The sequence below is a fragment of the Ascoidea rubescens genome (assembly GCF_001661345.1).
Source record: "Ascoidea rubescens DSM 1968 unplaced genomic scaffold ASCRUscaffold_1, whole genome shotgun sequence".
Classification (NCBI taxonomy): domain Eukaryota; kingdom Fungi; phylum Ascomycota; class Saccharomycetes; order Ascoideales; family Ascoideaceae; genus Ascoidea; species Ascoidea rubescens.
In genome coordinates, this window is record NW_017962913.1 from 154,082 (window position 1) to 174,909 (window position 20,828).

The 20,828-nt window shown below is 31.9% G+C and overlaps 9 protein-coding genes across 9 annotated transcripts; 4 read left to right on the forward strand and 5 right to left on the reverse strand.

Moving 5' to 3' along the window:
* Window positions 1-255: 255 nt before the first annotated feature.
* On the reverse strand, window positions 256-1,983 carry ASCRUDRAFT_78438 (amino acid permease; the record flags this gene model as incomplete). Its single annotated transcript, XM_020194250.1, has 2 exons — window positions 256-1,883; window positions 1,920-1,983. The coding sequence occupies 2 exons, from the start codon at window positions 1,981-1,983 to the stop codon at window positions 256-258; spliced, it is 1,692 nt and encodes a 563-aa protein (XP_020049593.1).
* A 1,095-nt stretch (window positions 1,984-3,078) lies between these two features.
* Window positions 3,079-6,327, reverse strand: ASCRUDRAFT_67407 (chromatin-binding protein RAD9; the record flags this gene model as incomplete). Its single annotated transcript, XM_020191384.1, has 1 exon — window positions 3,079-6,327. The coding sequence occupies one exon, from the start codon at window positions 6,325-6,327 to the stop codon at window positions 3,079-3,081; it is 3,249 nt and encodes a 1,082-aa protein (XP_020049594.1).
* Window positions 6,328-6,525: 198 nt separating this feature from the next.
* On the forward strand, window positions 6,526-7,995 carry URH1 (trifunctional uridine nucleosidase/nicotinamide riboside hydrolase/nicotinic acid riboside hydrolase). Its single transcript, XM_020192178.1, has one exon. The coding sequence runs from the start codon at window positions 6,623-6,625 to the stop codon at window positions 7,742-7,744; it is 1,122 nt and encodes a 373-aa protein (XP_020049595.1). The 5' UTR covers window positions 6,526-6,622; the 3' UTR covers window positions 7,745-7,995.
* Window positions 7,989-10,804, reverse strand: MLH3 (mismatch repair protein MLH3; the record flags this gene model as incomplete). Its single annotated transcript, XM_020194835.1, has 1 exon — window positions 7,989-10,804. Exon 1 carries the CDS (start codon window positions 10,647-10,649, stop codon window positions 7,989-7,991), a length of 2,661 nt encoding a protein of 886 aa, XP_020049596.1. The 5' UTR covers window positions 10,650-10,804.
* A 206-nt stretch (window positions 10,805-11,010) lies between these two features.
* NOG2 (putative GTPase NOG2) lies at window positions 11,011-12,854 on the forward strand. The gene has a single exon (XM_020192179.1). The coding sequence runs from the start codon at window positions 11,077-11,079 to the stop codon at window positions 12,748-12,750; it is 1,674 nt and encodes a 557-aa protein (XP_020049597.1). The 5' UTR covers window positions 11,011-11,076; the 3' UTR covers window positions 12,751-12,854.
* Window positions 12,855-12,984: 130 nt separating this feature from the next.
* On the forward strand, window positions 12,985-16,740 carry SFI1 (Sfi1p; the record flags this gene model as incomplete). Its single annotated transcript, XM_020191385.1, has 1 exon — window positions 12,985-16,740. One exon carries the CDS (start codon window positions 12,985-12,987, stop codon window positions 16,738-16,740), a length of 3,756 nt encoding a protein of 1,251 aa, XP_020049598.1.
* A 22-nt stretch (window positions 16,741-16,762) lies between these two features.
* SMT3 (SUMO family protein SMT3) lies at window positions 16,763-17,602 on the reverse strand. Its single transcript, XM_020192180.1, has one exon. It carries the CDS (start codon window positions 17,442-17,444, stop codon window positions 17,142-17,144), a length of 303 nt encoding a protein of 100 aa, XP_020049599.1. The 5' UTR covers window positions 17,445-17,602; the 3' UTR covers window positions 16,763-17,141.
* Window positions 17,603-17,683: 81 nt separating this feature from the next.
* Window positions 17,684-18,081, forward strand: SPT4 (transcription elongation factor SPT4; the record flags this gene model as incomplete). The annotated part of the gene is made up of 2 exons (XM_020190102.1): window positions 17,684-17,740; window positions 17,803-18,081. 2 exons carry the CDS (start codon window positions 17,684-17,686, stop codon window positions 18,079-18,081), a joined length of 336 nt encoding a protein of 111 aa, XP_020049600.1.
* A 137-nt stretch (window positions 18,082-18,218) lies between these two features.
* ASCRUDRAFT_52060 (PP2C family serine/threonine-protein phosphatase) lies at window positions 18,219-19,662 on the reverse strand (the record flags this gene model as incomplete). Its single annotated transcript, XM_020191090.1, has 2 exons — window positions 18,219-18,980; window positions 19,056-19,662. 2 exons carry the CDS (start codon window positions 19,660-19,662, stop codon window positions 18,331-18,333), a joined length of 1,257 nt encoding a protein of 418 aa, XP_020049601.1. The 3' UTR covers window positions 18,219-18,330.
* Window positions 19,663-20,828: the final 1,166 nt, after the last annotated feature.

Sequence of the window (20,828 nt, forward strand, 5' to 3'; positions counted from 1 at the left end):
CCAGCGAAAGGTGGGGGCCCCTCTGAAGTCGTTCCATGAAATGACCGTCGGTGAAACTTTTCGAATAACACATTATGCATAAATTTAAGTGAGACAAAAATGAGGAACAAACACCAATGGGAAAGATAAAAAAATGAGAAAGTGAGAAAGTGAGAAAATGAGAGTGAGAAACAAAAACATCTAATCATAAAAACGTTGGGAAGGACTCTATTTGCAAACCAAATAGATTTGCTTCAGTAAAATACAATACACAGTTTAACACCAGAAGTAGTAAACTCTATAATACCAAGGTCTGGATTTGACATAAGCTGCTTCTTCAGCGACACTTTGTTTAATAACATCAAGATCGACCTTCTTTTTTGCTGAGCTTAGATCAATTTCTTTCAAGGGAATGCAGATTCTCCAGCTTCTGGTCCAGATCTTGTGGCCAACATAACAAACCAATACAACAACACCAGACAAGTATGACTCGAAAAATGTTTCAGCACTTGGAGAAGATCCAATTGGGAAAAGAGCAATCCAAAACTGGGCTACCAAGATCAATATCATAACAATTAAACCATACATTGATCCCCAAAACCCGACTTGAGATTTATAAAGTAAATCATCTAATGATTGGTTTTGGGCCTTCATTGCTAATCTCAATCTAATGTGAGATAAACAAATACTACCCCATCCGAAAATTGCTGATAATCCCGAAATAGCTAGCATCCAAGTGAAAACCTTTTCTTGTGCAGATGATGCAGAGAGGAAACAGAGTAATCCAGCTAATGATGTACAACCGACTGCAGCTAATGGTCTACCTGTTCTATCAATATAGCATAAAATTTTTGGTGCAAATCCTTGATTTCCTAATGAAAGTAATGTTCTTGAACAGGCAAACACTGAAGCATTGGCGACTGAGGTGACTGCAATGAGAATAACTGCATTCATAATTGATGGCAAGACTTTGATCCCACCGTTGGTAATTGCAATAACAAATGGTGAAGCTGAAGCGTCGTATGAATTGGATCCAATGAGTTTCTCGGAATTATATGGAACCAAAAATCCAATAAGGGTTAATGGGAGAACATAGAAAAACACAATTCTCCAAAAAACCTTTTTGATAGCTTTTGGAAGAACTTTGGTTGGGTTTTCTGATTCTGCAGCAGCCATTCCTGAAAGTTCGGTACCAGCATATGAAAATGCAGCTGTCACAAACACACTGCAGACACCTTTGAAACCATGAGAAAATGCACCTGGATTATGCCAGTGCTTTCCACCAATGTACCCACCTTTAGGTGCTCCTCCGCAGATTAGCACTATCGCCAAAATCATAAATCCAATAATAGTAATAATTTTAATCAATGAAAACCAAAATTCAGCCTCACCATACCCTTTTACTCCAAAAACATTAATCACAACGATAAAGGTCCATAAAATTGCTACCCATGCTGCCGCATTGATTTTATTGTTCCAATATCCAATAATCATCGAAGCTGCCGTCAATTCCAATGGCAAAATAACAAGCCACTGCAATGCATAATTCCAACTCATTGCAAAACTCCAGCTTGGACAAATGAATCTGGTAGAATACACAATAAAAGAACCGGAACATGGAAAATTGACACAAAGCTCACCTAGTGCATGCATTGTGCATAAAATTGATGAACCCACAATTGCCCAACCAATTAAGACACCAGCAGGACCACCAGCTTTCAAGGCTTTTCCAGAACCAATAAATAAACCAGTTCCAATGCAACCTGCAAGACTGATCATTTTTAAGTGTCTTTCTTTTAAACTTTTTGAAAAGGGATCATTGACACTTATAGCATTTGAATCATTGTTTATATTGGCACGTTTGAACGAATCTTTAAAGTCTTTCCATTTGGAGTTTTCCAAATCTTCGGTATTATTTGTTTGAATCGAATTTGGAGCACTTAAACTAGCTGAAGGAGACGAAGCTCCATCTGTTTTCTCTATTTGACTTTCTAAGTCTTTCATGACCACTAACCAATGTTTGTATGTGATTTAAACCAAATGTTTAAAACTGTTTGACTATTATTTTAGAAAATGTAGTAAATATCAATTGATTTTTTTTTTATTTAAAATATTCTGAAATATTCTGGGATATGAACAAGTTATAAAGAAGTAAAAAGCATTTTTCATTGATTTATATAACAAAACAATTACCACGCTTCTAATATTGGGAATGCTTTAAAAAAGAAAATTAACACAAGTCTGATCTATTTCTCCAGCATTGATATCGATGATATGCTAATTATTCAGGGAAATCAATTCTGTTAGAAATCGAAAATTTACTTGGATGATACTCTTAGAGTTTTCAAACGAATATGTTCAAGTTGGACACTTAAGGTTCAAATGTGTATCAAGAATTTTGTGGTTCCGAAACTTAGCTTTGCAGGCTAATGGCCTAATGCCATCGAACTTTGTCGGTTGATTTACTTCTTAATCTATTTTAAATCACCTTTATTAAAAGGCTTAATTTGTCTTTATGCCAAACTCTCCTAGATTAATGTATTATGGGTGTGGTTTTGTTTGCAGCTTGAACATTTATTCAGACTATTAAGTTGCACCATCCAGAGATTTCGTGCAGGGAAAGACTCAAAATTCTTCTCTTTTCTGCCTTATATTGAGACAATTAATTGAAGCCAGGCCATTCTTGATTCAAATTAATAAATATTATTTGTTAGTGTGGCTCTGTAAAGGCACCAAGTACAGCGCAGTTTCTGTGTTTAGGCGGTTGGAGCAGTTTGGGTAGAAGAAATAGTCGAAGAAATAGTCAAAGATATTTTGACAGCCAGCATAGCCGTTGGAGTGTTTCAGTCACTGCTTCTGTGCTTAACCACCTATTTCTAAGATATACCTCAAGTGATGGAGTTATTTTGGGGTTCAGGGCATGTTCTTGTTTGCAAAAGATGCTTTATGTTGGGAAAACAGTGCTAGTGAAGCTTGCAAAGCAAGTGATTGCACTCAGTGTCCACAGCCATCTTTAATGAGAAAACGACTATGAATTCAATTACACAATAAAAATAATACAATTAGAATCACTCGGTATGACTGCTACATCTTTTATTGTTATATTTTAGCTGTCCAGATTAGTGTCGAGGGCCAGCAGTTTCTACTTATGATGCACTGCACTATCCACTCCCAGTCCACCAAAAACACATTTATGTCTTTACACCTGGATTTTGTATTTATTAGCTCGGAGGTTTTCGATTTTCTCTTTCCGCTGCTTGTTCTTTTTCGACTTCTGTGGATTTCACTTTTGGAGCGCTTTCCAGATCCTCTTTCTTGTACAATGTTTTCATGAAAATTTAGATTTAGAATATTCAAATCTTGATAAACCATTTCAATATTTTTATAGTCATAGATCAATATTTCGTCTTCAAAATTAAGATTGTGTTTTTCAATTTCTCTTATCACATCAGGAATCGCAGTGATATTCTCAGCGTATTTAATCGATTTGGCACCTAAAGTATGAATTAAAAACTCAACAATAAACGGCTCTTTACTTAACATTATAAATTTTTTTCCATTTAACACACCAGAATTATTAGAAAGCTGATTAGATAAGTCTGAAGCCTTTTTACATTCAAAATTTATTTTGAAATTGGATATATCAATACTTTGTATGCAATTAAATCTTTTTGACTCGCCGCTCGCTAATAAATAGCTAGTCCAATTATGAAGAAATTTTTGTTCTCTGATACAATCTTTGATGAACTCAATTGATAATGTTGGCCATCCTAGGGCCAATGCTTCTAAATATTTCGAACTTCTACAATATTGGTTGGAAATAACAGCAGCAAATTTATAGGTTCCAGCTTTAAATTGATTTTTCAACTGCAATCCCAAACAATGGTTTTCATTGTTAATAACTAGTTCCATCCAAGAGTGAAAGCCATCTTTTAGAATTGCTCCACCATTATCAATAATCAATTTTGATATTTCATCTCTGTTTTTATGAGTGAAATTATTGATGGTAGAGCTTCCCGTTAAACAAAAAACGCAACCGGAAAACATATTGCTATAATAAATTTCCTGATCTTCTGGGGTTTGGTATAAACTTAACAGCAAAGTTGTATTTGAACTATGGCGTAATATTGCCAGTGAAACAGAGCCTTTAAGGTTAGTAGATAATTGATTAGCTTCGCTTCTTCCTCTAATGGGAATTATGGAGTCAAGACCTTGTCCCAGTTTCTTTTTAAAAATGTTACATTTTTTGCTCCATTGTTGGGAATTAATACAGATATCACATAGATTGGCTTTGATTTCATTTGAATTTTCTACTACTTTTTGTCTTTTAATTATTTTCAAGTAAATAGTGTCATAGCCTCTAATACATCTGATAATTTTTTTCTTTTGTTTTTCGGTTTGGGTTTCGGTTTCGGTTTCGGTTTGATTTTTAGGAAAACAGCATTCTAACCCTGTGACAATATAACTGGGTCTTTTATTGATCAATTGTACAGAATCACCAATTCTTATGTCTAGAGGGGAAACAATGTCATTTTGATCGATTATAACAGAAGTGTCGTAAAACATGACATTGTATTTTCTTCCATCGACTTTAGATAGGACTATTGCAGGATAGTATTTGTATTGAAAAAGACACCAAAAGTAATTATTCCAATTTGAAAAGTTGGATAAACTTCGATTAGATGAGGTTTCATTTCTTAGTATGCCGATGGGAAAAGTATTAAAAATGGATTCATTATCAAAAGATTCTGTGAATTTAGATAAATCATTTTGAGAAGGATTATTTGAAGGGGGATTAGAGAGTATCTTGTGATTTGTTTTTCTCTTTTTTTTGGGACGTATCATAAAGTTGTCATCAAGATCAGGATCGAGATCAGGATCAGGCTCAAGATCAAGATCAGGAATAATGTCGGAATTATTGACGGAAATAATAACCGGATCAGAATTAAGATCAATGTCGGGATTATAGTCAGAATCAGTGTCAGAATCATTTTCAGATGTAGTTGAATGATTAGATATGGCAGAGTGATTAGACTGAAAATTTTGATTATTTATGATTTTAATTGAAGAAGATTCATTTTCATTTTCATTTTCATTTTTGAGATTTGAGTGATTTGAATTTGAATTTGAATTTGAATTCAGATGTTTACTTTGATTTTGATTTGTTTCTGAATCTGAATCTGAATCTGAATTGGAGTTGGAATTGGAATTGGATAAATTGAATTTGGATAAGAATTCATTATTTCTAAATAAAATTTCATTTTTTGAAGAAATTTGAGTTGAATGAAATTTATGATTAAAATCCGGGAGCGAAGAATCTAAGAGCAAATTTATGTTATTTGGGTTTGAATTTGAATTTGGAATCTGATTTTGATTTTGATTTTGGTTTTGGTTTTGGTTTTTAATTGATATGTTATTTGAGGAAAAAAATTGAGAAGATGAATGGTTTTGAATTGAAGAGTTGTTTAAGATTTCAAGATTTCCTTTTTTCGATGGGGATTCGTTTGAATTAGAGGTAATATCTTCGACTAGGTTTATATTTTGGGTATCGTAAATCTGAGATTCATAGTCTTGATGCAATTTTTGAGTGTCAAGGATATGATCGTTTTTTGTGGAGTTAATAAAGAGATCGGATATCACTGTTTGGTTTTCAATCTCGATTTCAGTTTCAATCTCGATTTGAGTATGAATCGTATTGGCAGTATTGTTGTTTTCAAATAAGTTTTGTTGTTCTAGAGTAGCGGGAATCTGTAAATCTGGTAGAAAGTTGTAGTTTGTGTTTTCATTTGTGATATTGGAGATATCATTGGAGATATCGTTGGAAATGTCATTTGAGATGGGATTTGGGATAGCGTTTGGTGGACCTTTGAATAAGTCTGTGGTTGTATCATTAGACACATCATTAGTTGTGTCATTGTTTAAGGAAAGATCATCGTCAGTGCTTGCTGCCAATATTCTTTCTTCAGCTTTGGAGAGAGTTGGAATGTGGGAAGTATGACTGTTATTTGCTTGTAGGAAGTCGGATCTGGAAAGACCCAACGGGAACTGAATGTCCTGGGGCTGACTGGAAGAGTGATCGATTATCTGCGTGTCGCCAGCACCGTCATCAGAAACAGCAGAAGAAGCACGCTGGGGGTGTTTGCCACCCGGGATCTCGAGGTCATTGCAGGTACTGCTCTCGTGGACAGCTCCAGCACCACGCGCACCAGGACTGAGGGGAGGACGCGAGTCGATCTCCTGGGTGTCAGCGTAATAGAGGCTGGCGCTGCAGACCTGAGGAAGCGCATCTTCCACAAAGGCAGCGGCGGGGTTGTGCTGGGCGTCGGGCATCTCTGGCGGCACAGGCATCTCTAGCGGCACGAGCTTCGTCCCTCCGCTGGCGCTCCAGAAGTCGACCTCCTGGCCCACGCTGCACACGTGCAATGGCCACGTGTCTAACGCACATAGCTGCATCTATGGAATTGACATATCACGTGATGTTATTTTTTTTGATATATATAGCCAAGCCTTCCCCAGGTTTTGTTCCTTTTTGGGTGTCTGCATTTCTTATCTCATCTCTTATTCTTTCTTTTTATTTCTTTTGCTACTTGCTCTCTTGCTTTCTCGTATCTTTTTTCTTACTATTCTCTGCTGCATTCACCAAATGACAATCATCCTCAACGACACCCGTATTCCTATTTGGCTCGACTGTGATCCCGGCCACGATGACGCCTTGGCTATCATTTTGGCCTGTTTCCATCCTTCACTTAATCTCGTCGGTATCTCAACTGTCCATGGAAACACCTCTCTCAAAAACACAACCTCCAACGCTTTAACACTACTATCCATTCTTGACAAAGCAGTCCAGGTTCCGGTGTTCTCTGGTGCTACCCATCCTTTAATAAAAGAAGAAAATCTCGTCACCACTGCTGATTACATTCATGGTAAATCTGGTTTGGACGGTTCCGACCTATTCTTAAAAATCAAACATGATATCCACAATCTAACCTCTCCAAAATCCGACAACATTAATGATACTCTTTTCAATTTAAATCAAACAATAGACCTCTATCAAGATAAGTTGGTCTTAATAGCAACTGGTCCTTTAACCAATTTGGCTTTATTATTTCAAATGTACCCACAATCGATAAATAAAATTAACAAAATTTCTATTATGGGTGGAAGTATTGGTTTTGGAAATAAAACTCCCTTTGCCGAATTCAACTTTTGGTGCGATCCCTTAGCCACTGCAAAAATTTTTAATAACTCTCAAATCCATGATAAAATCTTACTAGCTCCTTTGAACATTACTCATACTCTCTTGGTCACAAAAGATGTCTTGAAAAATATTCTAAAACCTCAAAACTCACCAATTTCCTCCGGTTCTTCTAGTTCTTCTAGTTCTTCCAATTTTAGAAAAATGATCTATGATTTGCTAACTTTTTTTGCAAAAACTAATGAAGCGGAACAAAATTGGTTTGACGGTCCTCCCTTACATGATCCACTAGCTATAGCTCTTGTCTTAAATTTCTTCCAAAAAGATAATGTCTCTGTAAAGGATCCCTCAAGTTTAAACAACTATAATTTGAATGTCAATTTTAATTGTTGTAAAGTGCGTTCTATCTCTCATGGCCTACAAAAGGGAATGATTCAAATACTTCAAGATAATATTCCACATGGAAATGGTGTAATGATAGCTGAATCTTTAAACATTGATGCATTTTGGAAAATTCTTTACGACGTTATTGATTTAGCTGATAATGTCTCTCCAGCTAATATCCTCTAACTAATAATTTTTAATTCATAATGTCCAATCATCTTTGCATTTCTCTGATGTTTTTGTTTTCTTTTTAATCTTTCTTTGTTTTTATTAATGACCTTTTTGCCCCGTTAGTTTTGTTTTTATTTCAATTAGTGACTTCTTTAGGTTTTAAATTTTTTTTCTTATTATTACTATTTTATATTATTTTATTTTATCATATTTTATCATATTATATACTTAATATCACTAATGCCTAATTAATAAACTCCTATAATAAACTAATCTTACCGTATATATCATCTACAACTAAATAATCACCACCACCATTCTCATCATTATTCGTGTTCTGAGTATTTCCTCTACTCTCACCCAAATATGCGATAGGAACAATTGTAGGTCTTCCATGTGCACATTGAAATGGTAGTTTGCAATATCCAAGTTTATTTATTAAAATCTCACATTCCTCAACCAATAGTTTATCCCCAAACATAACTGATCCTCGACATGCTTTAGAATTAAGACATTCAATAATCACTTTAGGTATATATCTCAACTCATTTAACCACTCGTGATTATTATCTTTTTTATCCTTTCTAAAGAATTTCCGGTTTTCGCTTAAATCATACCCGTGTTGAATTAAACATCTCTTAATAAACTCCCCATCTTTGTAATTACTTCTTTCAATCAACGTATAAGGTAAATGTGTTATTATGACCTTATTCACACTATTATCTTCTCCAGATTCAATTGAAAAATTAAACCCCCAAATATTAAATTCATCCAAATAGTTTAACAATAGATCACTTTCATCAATACAAACCTCAATTCTTAATTCTTCTTTCAACTTTATTGACATTTCAAAATCTTTATCGTTCATTCTTTCAACAAAATCGCAAAATATCTCCTCAACCTTAATTCTCTCATCACAAGCATGTTGATCAACAATTAATAATATTGATGAGTTTAGTGTTGTTAATATAAATTTATTGTCCACTTGAGATATTACTTTTAATTTAGCAATATCTTCTCTACTTAGTTTAAAATTTTTTAAATTAATTTCATTTCTGCCTATCTTATTATCGAAAAATTCTGATGTGTAAGCTGTTTTATAATTTATTTTCAAAATAGAATTGTCATTTCCATAGTCATCAAAACAATGATGAGATTTTTTATGACATTTGGATTTTTTCATAATTTCAACCAAGCTACTTTTAGATTCACCATAACAATTATTTATCAATTTATCATTACCTTTAAACCCAAATTCAAATTTGGATAAGAAAGGCCTCAAAAATAAAGAATTATTAGGATTCGAATTATCCCATCGACCATTTATTTCCTTAATATTAATTCTTCCTGTTTTAATTTTGGAATTTAAAAATAAACTGGCTGACTTCTTATTTACTTTTTGATTCAAAAGTTTTATATGCTTTGTCGTATCATTTTGTTCTAAATTTATATTCTCGTCATTATAATCATCAATATTAGAAATATTATCTTTTGTATTTTTAAAGTTGATATCAAGAGTATCTTCGAATTTCCGCTTCAAATTGATTCTATTAGAATCAGTATTATTAATACTACTACTTTTGCTAGTAGTTCCTCCAATATTCTTTTCATTGCCCTTTTCATTATTACTTTTATTGCTGTTCAATGTAAAACCATGCTCAGATAAGAAAGTTTTTAACAATTTTAAAATAATTGGGTTAATTGATTTAAAATGAGCAGAATTATAAATCAACTTTGAAGGATCTTGAATCAAATCAGATATCGAGTTTTCACATTCGATTTTAATAATGAAAACTGGATATCTTGAAAAAGGCTTTGTAATTGAGTTTAAGGTTTTCTTATAGTATTTATAAGGACTCTTTATTTTTTGTGGAGATAATTGTTTTAAACTGCTAGAATTAAAATAAGGTTGCAAGTATTGAAAAGAATTGTAACCAAAATCAGATGATTTAAAAACTTGATTAATTGTATTAAATAATTGATTATTACTATCGATTCTTCTATTATTTATAAATATAAATTGATATTTTTTAGATTGAGAAGGAATGGTTGAAATAATTCCACTCAATTTATAAGATTTAGATTCAGTAGATAAAAATTCATAATTATTCTTTATTGAAATTCCATAAACAGAATTTAAAATTTGGATCATATTAGTAGAGTTATCTAACAAATTTGGAGCTCCATTTGAGCAAGAAGCTGAATACAAAGGGGGTAAAATAGCTTTTGTAATTAAGAAATTTGGATATAGTTTAATTTTCAATTGAACATTTGGGTTTAAAACTGAAATTTGAAGAATGCTCAATCTAATTTGATCTAGAACTTTTAGCAAAGATAACCGAGAAAGTTGTGATTGTCTAACAGGTAAATTAAAGAAAAGATTATTGACTATGACTATAGTTCCAGAGGTTTTCAAATCGAGATTTATTGGTATTTGGTATTGATTTTTATAGAGCTTATTCAAAAATTTGATATTAGTCAAATTTAAATGATTAAACATTTTAACATTTTCAATCACTGGGTTATGGTTATTTATAGACTTTATAAAAATTGAATTGTATTCTTGAGTTTTGGAGATAATATGAAAAGATTCAGTAATCTTTGAAATTGAAAATAACGATTCGCCTCTAAAGCCAAAAGTCTTTAAAGATTTCATGTCATTAATATCATTAGAAGTAAGCTTTGAAGTTAGAAATCTTTTTGAACAAATTAGGTTCAAATCATCAGGATTTATTCCAGATCCATTGTCTTTGATGATAAAACTAAAATTATCCAAATCAACGATAGCCTCAATCTTTGTTGATTGTGAATCAATGCTGTTTTCAATGATTTCTTTAATTGCTATTGGAACAGATGTTATAATAGTTTCTGATTTCAATAACGATAGCACCTGGTTATCCAACAAGCTTAACTGACCCATGAAAACAGAAAATTGCTGATTTCAATCTCTTCATTTAATGACTGGTAATTGAACAATAAAAGCAACAATAGCGATTCCTTTGTGTAATTTGAAAGAAAACAGCTCTATTGTCGATATTTTGGGAATTGAGAACTGAGAATCGAGAAATTGGATTTTGTGTTCGAGCCCTAATACCACTTGACCATGGATTGGGATTCAATGTACTTTGATGCAATATTTAAAACCACTTTGATGGATATTTTCAATCCCATTAGGACTTTGGAATATTTTTTTGCTCAAAAACTTAAAATCATCTAAATTGCATTTAAAAAAAAATTTTCAATTTTATAATATTTCAGTTTCAAACAGACAATTTTTGAAGGCTTTTTCAGAAAATTGATTTCTAGTATTATTGTATTATACCAATATAGAGATATAATAATTTAAGATGGGGAATTTGAAAAAAGAGAAAAATAGAAAAATAAGGGAGAATGCTTCATCAAAATCTCCAAATTTTTCTAATGTTAAAGTTAAAGGTGAAAATTTTTATAGAAATGCCAAAAAGACGAAATTATTAAACATGTATAAAGCAGATGCAAAAGTATTACAAAGTAAAGAAATCCCTGTTGCCAGAGTTGATCCAAATCGGAAATGGTTTAATAATACTAGAGTTATTTCGCAAGATGCTTTAGATCATTTTAGAGAAGCGATTAGCTCTAAATTAAATGGAGAAAATAATAGTTATAATGTTTTATTAAAGAGAAATAAATTGCCGTTAAGTTTATTGAATGAGAGTGGCAATAGTATTAATTTTGATCCCGATTCAACGGCTAGAAAGGATTTAATGACCAATGATATTAAAAGCAAAAATGATCCCAATAATAATAGTAAAAAAAATTTGATATTGAGTAAAAAAAATAGTAATTTAAAATTTTCTGATTTAAATGAGTTGATAAATCAAACAGATGGAGATAATAAATCATTCCAAGAGAAAATTGAAATCAATCAAACATTGGGATTAATGAATAAGTATGATGATTTTGAAAATTTATCAAATGAAGCAAGAGATGCGATATTCAGTAAAGGGCAATCTAAGAGAATATGGAATGAATTATACAAAGTGATTGATTCATCAGATGTTGTTATTCAAGTATTGGATGCAAGAGATCCCATGGGTACTCGTTGTAAAACTGTTGAAAGATATATGAAAACGGAAACACCACATAAACATTTGATCTTTGTTTTGAATAAATGTGATTTAATTCCAACATGGTGTGCAGCAGCTTGGGTAAAACATTTATCTAAGGACTTTCCCACATTGGCATTTCATGCATCGATTAAGAATTCATTTGGTAAGGGTTCATTAATTCAGTTATTAAGACAATTTTCTCAATTACATTCAGATAGAAAACAGATTTCAATTGGGTTTATTGGATATCCAAATGTGGGTAAGTCATCTATAATAAATACATTAAGAAATAAAAAGGTGTGTACAGTTGCTCCAATTCCTGGTGAGACTAAAGTTTGGCAATATATCACATTGACAAAAAGAATTTTTTTAATTGATTGTCCAGGTATTGTTCCTCCATCGCTAAATGATACCGAGGAAGATTTGTTGTTTAGAAGTGTAGTAAGAGTGGAAAATGTTTCTAACCCTGATCAATATATTGATGGCGTATTGAAAAGATGCAAGACAACACATTTAGAGAGAACCTATGAGGTTAAAGATTGGGATAATGATTCCAAAATATTTATGGAAAAAATCGGCAAGAAAGCAGGAAAATTGCTTAAAGGTGGAGAAGTTGATTTCCATGGTGTTGCAATTAAAGTGATAAATGATTTTTTAAGAGGAAAAATTCCATGGTTTGTGCCTCCTCCAGAAGATGAAAATAGTTCTGCCAATAGAAAGAGAAAATTGGAAGATAGGAAGTCTATAGAAGACGATACAAAGAAGCAGAAAACGCAGCCCATACAGTCGCCAGCTGAAACAAAAGTGCAGACCCAGAGTGAAGGAAGTCAGCAGAGTGTAGTAAACACTTCAGAAGAAACAGAAGAAACAGAAGAAAAAGAAGAAGCAGAAGAAGCAGAGGATGGAGAGGAATGGAAAGGATTTGACGACTAGAGTAATCTCATAAACGTAATAAGATGCCATTTCGGCTAATCCGAAAAATCCGAGCTTTCGATACGTAGCCACGGACGCACTCTGCATCTGAACGCAGGCTCTTATATTTGTCCAAATAAGGAAATTCTGTAGATAAGCCGGAAGACGCTCTTTGCCGCGACCGCTCTGCAAGAATCGTTTTGCGGGCCGACGCGACGCGACCCGGTGGCAGAAAACGGAGGCAAAGAGTTAGAGATGGTGGAAAAGACCTCAGTGATGAAGAGAGCAGAGAAAGGTTTGGGGCCTTATATCAATTATGAGGACGAGAGAAAGAGCTCAGACGACGCTGGCCCTGTGAAGGAGACAAGTGGAAACAAGACTGAGGCTTCTGGTATCACTGACTTGATTCGCAATGACAGGTTTTTGTATCTTGCCAGGAACAAAAATGTTCAAAACGACGTGAAAAAGCCCTTGGACTATGACTACAGCGACCAGCAAAGTGATTTGAAGCTAAGTGAATTTCAGAAAAACATCATTGACTCCAGTTTTCAGAAGATCTTGAGGTTGGACAAAGAGAAGCTGCTGGATGGGCGAAATGAAGTCCCACTGCTGGAGTTGCCAAAGCTGCTGGTGGCTTCTACAAGTACCGATGATTCAATTGCCCAACAGGATCAACAAGATCACCAAAATCAAGAGTCCCAACAAAATCAACCAATTAAAAAGAATCAGGCAATTCATGGAGATCGCCCACAGCTCTTTTTAAGCTCTATTCTTCAGAGAAATCAAAGGTTTCGTAGCAATCCAGGTTCAGTTGATAAAAAAACCAAAGTCAAGTATCTCGATTCAAGAAAACATCAATTGATATTCAAAAAGCCTTTATATCCCTTTTCAATTAAGGATTTTAATTGCAAATTGACAAAAGTGTTATCCTTTGATCAATTTCAGTACCACAATCAATTATCCTTGAGCAATAGTGATATCAATAATCAAAATTGTTTTAATAATGAAAAAGTTGATGTCAAATTTCTATTCATTCCAAATAAAAATGATCTTTCATTTTATAGAGAAATATGCGATCTATTATATTATTTCATTAAACTTGATTTAGAACCAACCTCTATTCATGAATTTCCTGAAATCTTATACTTTTATATTTCAATCTTAATGAATTCCTTTATTGATCCAATTCAAGATCAAATTATTTCCTACTTGATTAATTTTTTAAAAAAATTTAAAGATAATAATCAATTAACTTGGCCTGCTTATTTACAATACATTTCAAGAATTTTTAATTTAAATTTATTGGCTCACATATATCCTTATGATTCAATTTTTTTAAACAATCTATTATCTAACCCTGAAATTTCCATCAATAATCATACAACAATTAGTTCCTCTATTTCCACAAGCATCGATGATAATAAATTTTCAATCTCTTATTATACTAAAACTTCTCACAATCTATCTGATAATATCTTAAAGGTTAACATTAACCAGTTATCGAAACCAATTAAATTAGCAATCTTTAATTATAATCAATATCTTAAATTAATAACCCCAATTTATCATCATTGGAAAAATTCTTTCATTTTGTTTAAAAACTTATCAACACATAAAAAAAATATGTCCGTCTTTTATTTTTATAAAACTTTTTATTTTAAATATAATAAATTAAAAAAATTAAAATTCATATCAAACAAATACTATAATTATACCCTATTAAAATTTTATTTTTCTCATTGGCATAGCCGGTTTTCAAAAATTCAAATCTTAAATATGAATTCTATATTTCACTATCAATTATCTTTAAAGGAAAAATTCTTAAGATTTAAATGGATCGATAAATATAATTTTTATAAAAACGTTGAAATCGAAGGTATTGAACTCTTGAATCTATCCAAAAAAAGATCCTACTTCTACAAGATTTACCAAATCTATAAGATTAATTCAGCTATCAAAAAATTCAATCATATATCAAACTCAAATCTCCAAAAATATTATTTTAATAATTGGAAATCAAAATCTGAAAAAATTAGAAAGTTGAATAACGATGTAACATTAATTGAATTAGCTATTGTTGCTGGCTCTTATTATATCAAATGGGCTCATAAATCCAATCAACTAAATACCAGAAGAAAAAATTTTGTTGATAAAAAAAATTATAACTTGAAATTAAAATATTTCGAAAAATTAAAATATCATTTGAAGCTAGCCAAAATTAAGAATAAAGTTATTCATAATATTAATTTAATTTTTAAAAAATATTATTTTAATGAAATTTTAATGAAAAGATTTCAAGAAAGAAAAATTTTAAGTGATTATCTTAATAAAAGTCCATTAAATTATAACCTTAAAAAAAAATATTTCAACAATTGGCATGACTCTTTAGTATTGAATTTAGCAGCAAATTTTTACTATAATAAAAATTTGAAAAAAAAGATTTTTCAACAATGGAGATTAAAATCTATTTATTTGCAAATAAATAAATATTATAATTTCAAATTATTAAAAAACTATTTTCAAGTATGGAAAACAAATAAATCCTTCTCTATGATTATAAGATCAACAAATAAAAAAATACTCCAGGAAAAATATAGCATTTGGGTCAATAAATGTACTACTCGACTAGAAGATAATGCTAAGGCATTGCAAATTTGCAATTATTTTAAATTAATACGATATTATAATTGTTGGTATAATTATTTCATAAAATTACAAGATGATAAAAAAAAAGCTGATATGATTTATTTAAAAAGCTTTCTTAAAAACCGGATGATAAATAATGTTATTAATAAAACTCAAGAATTGGGTAATAATAGATTAATAATTGAAAGCAAAAAAAAATTTCGATTAAAGGATTATTATTTGAAAATTTGGGTTTTGACTTTTAGGAAAAAAATGGTGGAAAGATTAGCAACTCGAAAATTTTATATTAAATGGAAGAGCAAAAGTGAAGATTTATATGAAATGAACTATTATACTGTAATGTATTATAATAAACAATTGATAAAGGATGTGATGTTTCAATGGTATTCTAAAAGTGCCAGGTATCAAATTAGTGAATTCGAAAGTCAAAAACATTACAATAAACAATTGATTGAAAAATATTATAATTACATTTTAAGTAAAAGAGAAAATTTAATAGAGTTGAATTATCGTTTAGAAGAATTTGATTTCCAAATAATTGAAAAATATTTACAGAAATGGAAATTATTATATTTAAAAGTTAGAGCAAAGAACGATTCGTTTAAACGACTTATGAAAACATGGAATAAAAATAAGTTAAGAGGTTTACTTTCTCTTTGGATTGCAAGGTACAAAGAGAGGATGAGAGATAAAGAAGAGATTTTAGGTGATATTCCGGGTGAAATAAATGGAGAAGAGATTAATGATGACGATGATTATGGTGAGGGCAATCATTCACCTACTGAAGATAAAAAAAACAGATTAAAACAACAATTTCGACATGTTTCATCTAATTCCTATCACTCTACACCATATTTGAACAATAAAATTAAAAGTATCAGTCCATTAAAGCCAGCAATAGAAAACGGTTTAAATTTCATGAAAAATACCAATAATAACAGTCGTTCTAATTCCAATTTGAACAATTTTAGACCTAAGACTCCTAATAATACAGTCAGATTTAAAGATATTTCTAAAAGCTTGACTTTGACTCCAAGATCGATTTTGCGACAAAATAAAAAAATTGAGGGGCTCAAGAATTATTATCGAAAAGGAAATGCTAATGATTCTATATTAAAAGCTGGTAATAGTTCTCGAACAATGGTGAATAACAATAGTATTCTAACCAATAGTGGGTTTGATAATGTTAATTCACCAATTATAAATGATAGTAGTATCAATCATAATATATTTGATAGAACAGGAGCCAGCGAAATGACAATTCGAAATAAATCAAATGGAAGCTTGAAAATGAATCGGAGCTTCAATGTTACGCCAATGATTGATCGAAATAAGATTTTTTTTTCAAGGAATCAAAATAAATAGTTTATATAAACTACAGAACTGGCATGATTAGTAGGTACTACTGATGGTATTTGGGAGTTGATTGTAGTTTTCACGTTGTAGGTGGGTATAAGTAGTGATAAGCAAGAAACAAAAACAAAGTTAAAATTGATTGAAATAGTGGCATGAAAGTGATCAAGAAAAAACAAAACCAGATTACAAAACAAAAAAAACACATTGATATTTGCTAAATATATATTATAAGATATAGATTGGAAAAACCGAGATAAAGTATTTTCTTTTTCTTTTTCTTTTTTCTTTTCCTTTTCCTTTTGCTTTTCTTTTAACTCAATCAGTGTAATTTAATTGTTCAGAAGTAAAAAAAACAAAAAAAACTCGTATATAATAGTTATAAAAAATCAAGATACTTGAAGGAAAGGAAACTAGTAAGCAGCACCGCCAATTTGCTCACGATGAGCCTCAATGACATCTCCATCTTCCAATTCCAAAGAATCAGGAGTGTCTTCAGCGACAACTCGTTCACCATCGCTCAAGAATCTCAAGCTCTCAAGGGTCTTGCCTTGTCTCTTGCAGAAGGCCTCCATTAGTCTTTTCATTGGAGTTGATCTCTTGATCTTGAAGTATATTTCGCTGGAACCGTCGCTAACTTTCAAGTTGATGTGGGTGTCGGGCTTGACATCGGGTTTCTTGTCGTCAGAAGAAGCTCCTGCAGCAGATTCAGACATTTTCAGATAGAGTTGTGGTCCTCAATGATCGTATAGCCAGTGGCAGAAGTTGTTAGAGGTGAGTGACGAAACTGCTCCAGCACCAGAGTTCTTCACCTCAAAAAACCGGCAGGTGACCGCACGTGAGCAGTCCGAAAGTCGTTTTCCGGGCGGTCGCCGCTTCTGAACGGGGAGGCAAAAGAAACAGAAGAAGCACAGGAAGCAGAAGAAGCAGAAGCAGCACAGAAAACAGGCCCAGGATGTCCAGACGATCAGAGCGAGCTTGCATGTTGTGTGGCATAGTCCTTCAGTTCAGGGTATGTGTAGTCCTCCGGCTGTTTCTTTCAGGATCTGCTCAACTAACATCTTTTGACGACAGGAATTCAAGGGCAAAGGATGCCCAAATTGCGAGTCTGTTTTGAACTACAAGGACAGCGAGGAGTCGTTGGTCCAGGAGTGCACCTCCCCAGCCTTTGAGGGTCTAGTGGCTGTGGGTGATCCCTCTGGGAGCTGGGTAGCGAAGTGGTTGCGAATCGAAAACTTTGTTCCTGGGTTATATGCTGTAAAGGTAAATGGGAGATTGCCTCCTGATGTTGTCTCGCGTTTGGAGGACAATGGCTTTCACTACAGACCGAGAGATGGCAGTGTAACAGACTGATTTGCAATTTCTTTTATCTATATTATACTATGCTATGAGGGATGAGGTATCATGAAAAGGTATTTTTGCCATTGTTTAGGCTTTTTAACAAGAAGTGAAATTATAAAAAATAGTGAGAAAAGTAAAAAAAAATATAAAAAAAATAAAAAATATAAAAAATATAAAAAATATAAAAAATATAAAAAAATTCATAATACACACGACAAAATTATCCTAAATCAAGAGCTTTATCAAGTCTAAAGCAACAAATCAATGTTTAGAACTTTTGTTCAGGGTTATTATGCATGCAGGCTCTAATATGCTAAATCTTCTCTCTCTGTTACCATATCTTATCCGAGACGACTTTTCAGTCTCTGGGTTTTCAAAACTGTTTTTTTTAACCTTTTTGTCGTCTTTATAATCAAATATTCTTTGGTCAAATCTAACTACCATAATTGTAATATTATCCATACTTCCGTTTTTTATTGCATAATCCGATAAAATTTTGCTGGCTTTATCGCAGTCTTTGACATCTTTAATCAAATCAACTGCTTCTTGGTCCTTCACTATATCCCATAGTCCATCGCAAGCAATGATTAAAAAATCATCATCTCTTGTCATTTCTAAAGATGTTGTATAAGGTTTTGCAATAACCAATTCCTTCATATAGCAATCACCCAATGCTCTTGTAATAGCTAAAATCCCATTAACTCGATTTCTTATAATCATCCCGCCACTATTAACGATTCGTGTGCTTTCGTTGGAATCTCCTCCCTTATGGTCATAAGATAATCTAATTGCAAAGCCATTACGGCATAAAATTATTCGGGAATCTCCAACATTAGCAGTATACAACACTCTTTTATAATTGTCATTTGGAGGAACATAATCAAAGATTTTTCGTAATTTATTATACTTGACTATTTTGTTTTCTTCTTCTTTAGTATCTAATGGGTTTTTATTCAATTGTAATTTTTTTGATAATCTATTTTCACTATCGTCATTGTCATTGTCATTGTCATTGAAATTCTCTTTATCTTTGTATTTATCTTTGTATTTATCATTTGTTTGTTTTTCATTCTTTTCCCAAAGAACTACTGCCACTGCAGCTGTAGATCCACCACGCAATCCGATTTTATTTGGATGACTTTCAATTAAGAAATCAGCTTCTTGAAATGTATCATTTAAGCATCCTTTAATATCAATAGAATGAGAAGAAATTTTCTTTTCCTCGATTTTTTTCTTCAATAATAAATGCAAATATTTGCCACACCAATTTGCTGTTTCAACTCCTGCATGTCCATCAAATAATGCAAAATACCCACAGTCCAAGGTTTCATTGAAGTTCGATATATAAGTGTGAACATCTTCCATTGTTTTTCTAAATTTCGAATTTTTTTCCTCTGAAACTCCAACTTTAAATGATAATTTGTAATCGATAATTTGGGCACTTTGTTTTCTTTCATTTTTTTCGGATTTTTGAAGACTCTTGTAGGAATTAGTAGTGCTCAGTCTTTTAGTTTTAATGCTTTTTATCTTTCTAATACCTTTTGATTTATGAATTTTAGATTTTGAGTCGTTATTCTGCGAATTTGGATCCATGGTACGAACAGTGATGTTGTCATTATTATTATTATTATTATTATTAGATTGAAAACTATTTTGAGGAGTTTCTTGTAGTTTTTCTAAAGATCTTTCTAGAGATCTTTCTTGTAGTTTTTCATGTTGTGCTGTTTTGTGATTACGATCATGTAGTTTTCTTTTTGTTGAAATTGCAGTTGAGAAGCCTTCATCTTTAAAACTGTAAGGTAATAAAGATCTTGGAGTTTCTGGGGTATTCAAAGTTAGTGGAGTATTTGAGGAAATTGGAGAAGGAGGAGAAACAGGAGAAGAATCTTGAAATGATGACTGAATGCTTTTTTCGTTTGAAGGAATTCTTTTATTTTTAAAGGCAAAACGTTTAGGTTTGAAAGAGTGAAGATCATTTGAGTGATCGAAATTGTTTTTATCATTTTTATCATTTTTATCATTTTTGTCAGATTGAGCCAATTTATATAAAGAATCGGATAGAGAAAAGGATCTAAAAGGTCTTCTTTTGAATGAATAGCTTCTTTTATTAAAGATACCATTTTTATTGTTTTGAGTTTGATTGTGATTATGGTCATGATCGTGATGCATATTGTTACAATTGTCATTTTTAAGATCATTTGTTGTGTTTATATGTGAGGTTGTTTGAGTTAAAGGTGTATGTGTTGCAGAAGAAGGAGAATATGAACAGAATCTAAAGCTATATCTTTTTTTGAAATTCATGAAATGTGTTCTTCTATGAGAATCAATATCATCATGATTGTTGTAGTTATCATTATTATCATTATCATTATCATTATCATTATCATTACCATTACCATTAAAGCCTTGATCATTATCTGAAGTATAATTGTGGCTATGATTATCTTTTTTCTCATCGTGAAGAAGTTCCAAGTCATTATTATTATTATTATTATTATTGTTGTTGTTGTTGTTGTTGATTCTGGGATGTAAACGTAAATGAGAGTATATATTTGAATGTTTTTTTGAGCTTTTCTTTGAATTTGAATCGTTTTCAATAGGTTCAGCGTAAGCTTTAACATTTTTGTACAAAGGAGGGATGTTGGAATTTTTACTCATTTTTTTTTTTTAGTTTTTTAGTTTTTTGGAATTTGGAATTGGTATTTAGGAATTGAAAAGACCTTTAAGTACAAATAAGTTGCAGAGATAGGTTGGACAGA

Bases quoted from the DNA above. Each gene is read 5' to 3' on its own strand.
- SMT3 (XM_020192180.1), bottom strand. From the start codon at position 17,444: ATGTCTGAATCTGCTGCAGGAGCTTCTTCTGACGACAAGAAACCCGAT.
- URH1 (XM_020192178.1), top strand. From the start codon at position 6,623: ATGACAATCATCCTCAACGACACCCGTATTCCTATTTGGCTCGACTGT.
- NOG2 (XM_020192179.1), top strand. From the start codon at position 11,077: ATGGGGAATTTGAAAAAAGAGAAAAATAGAAAAATAAGGGAGAATGCT.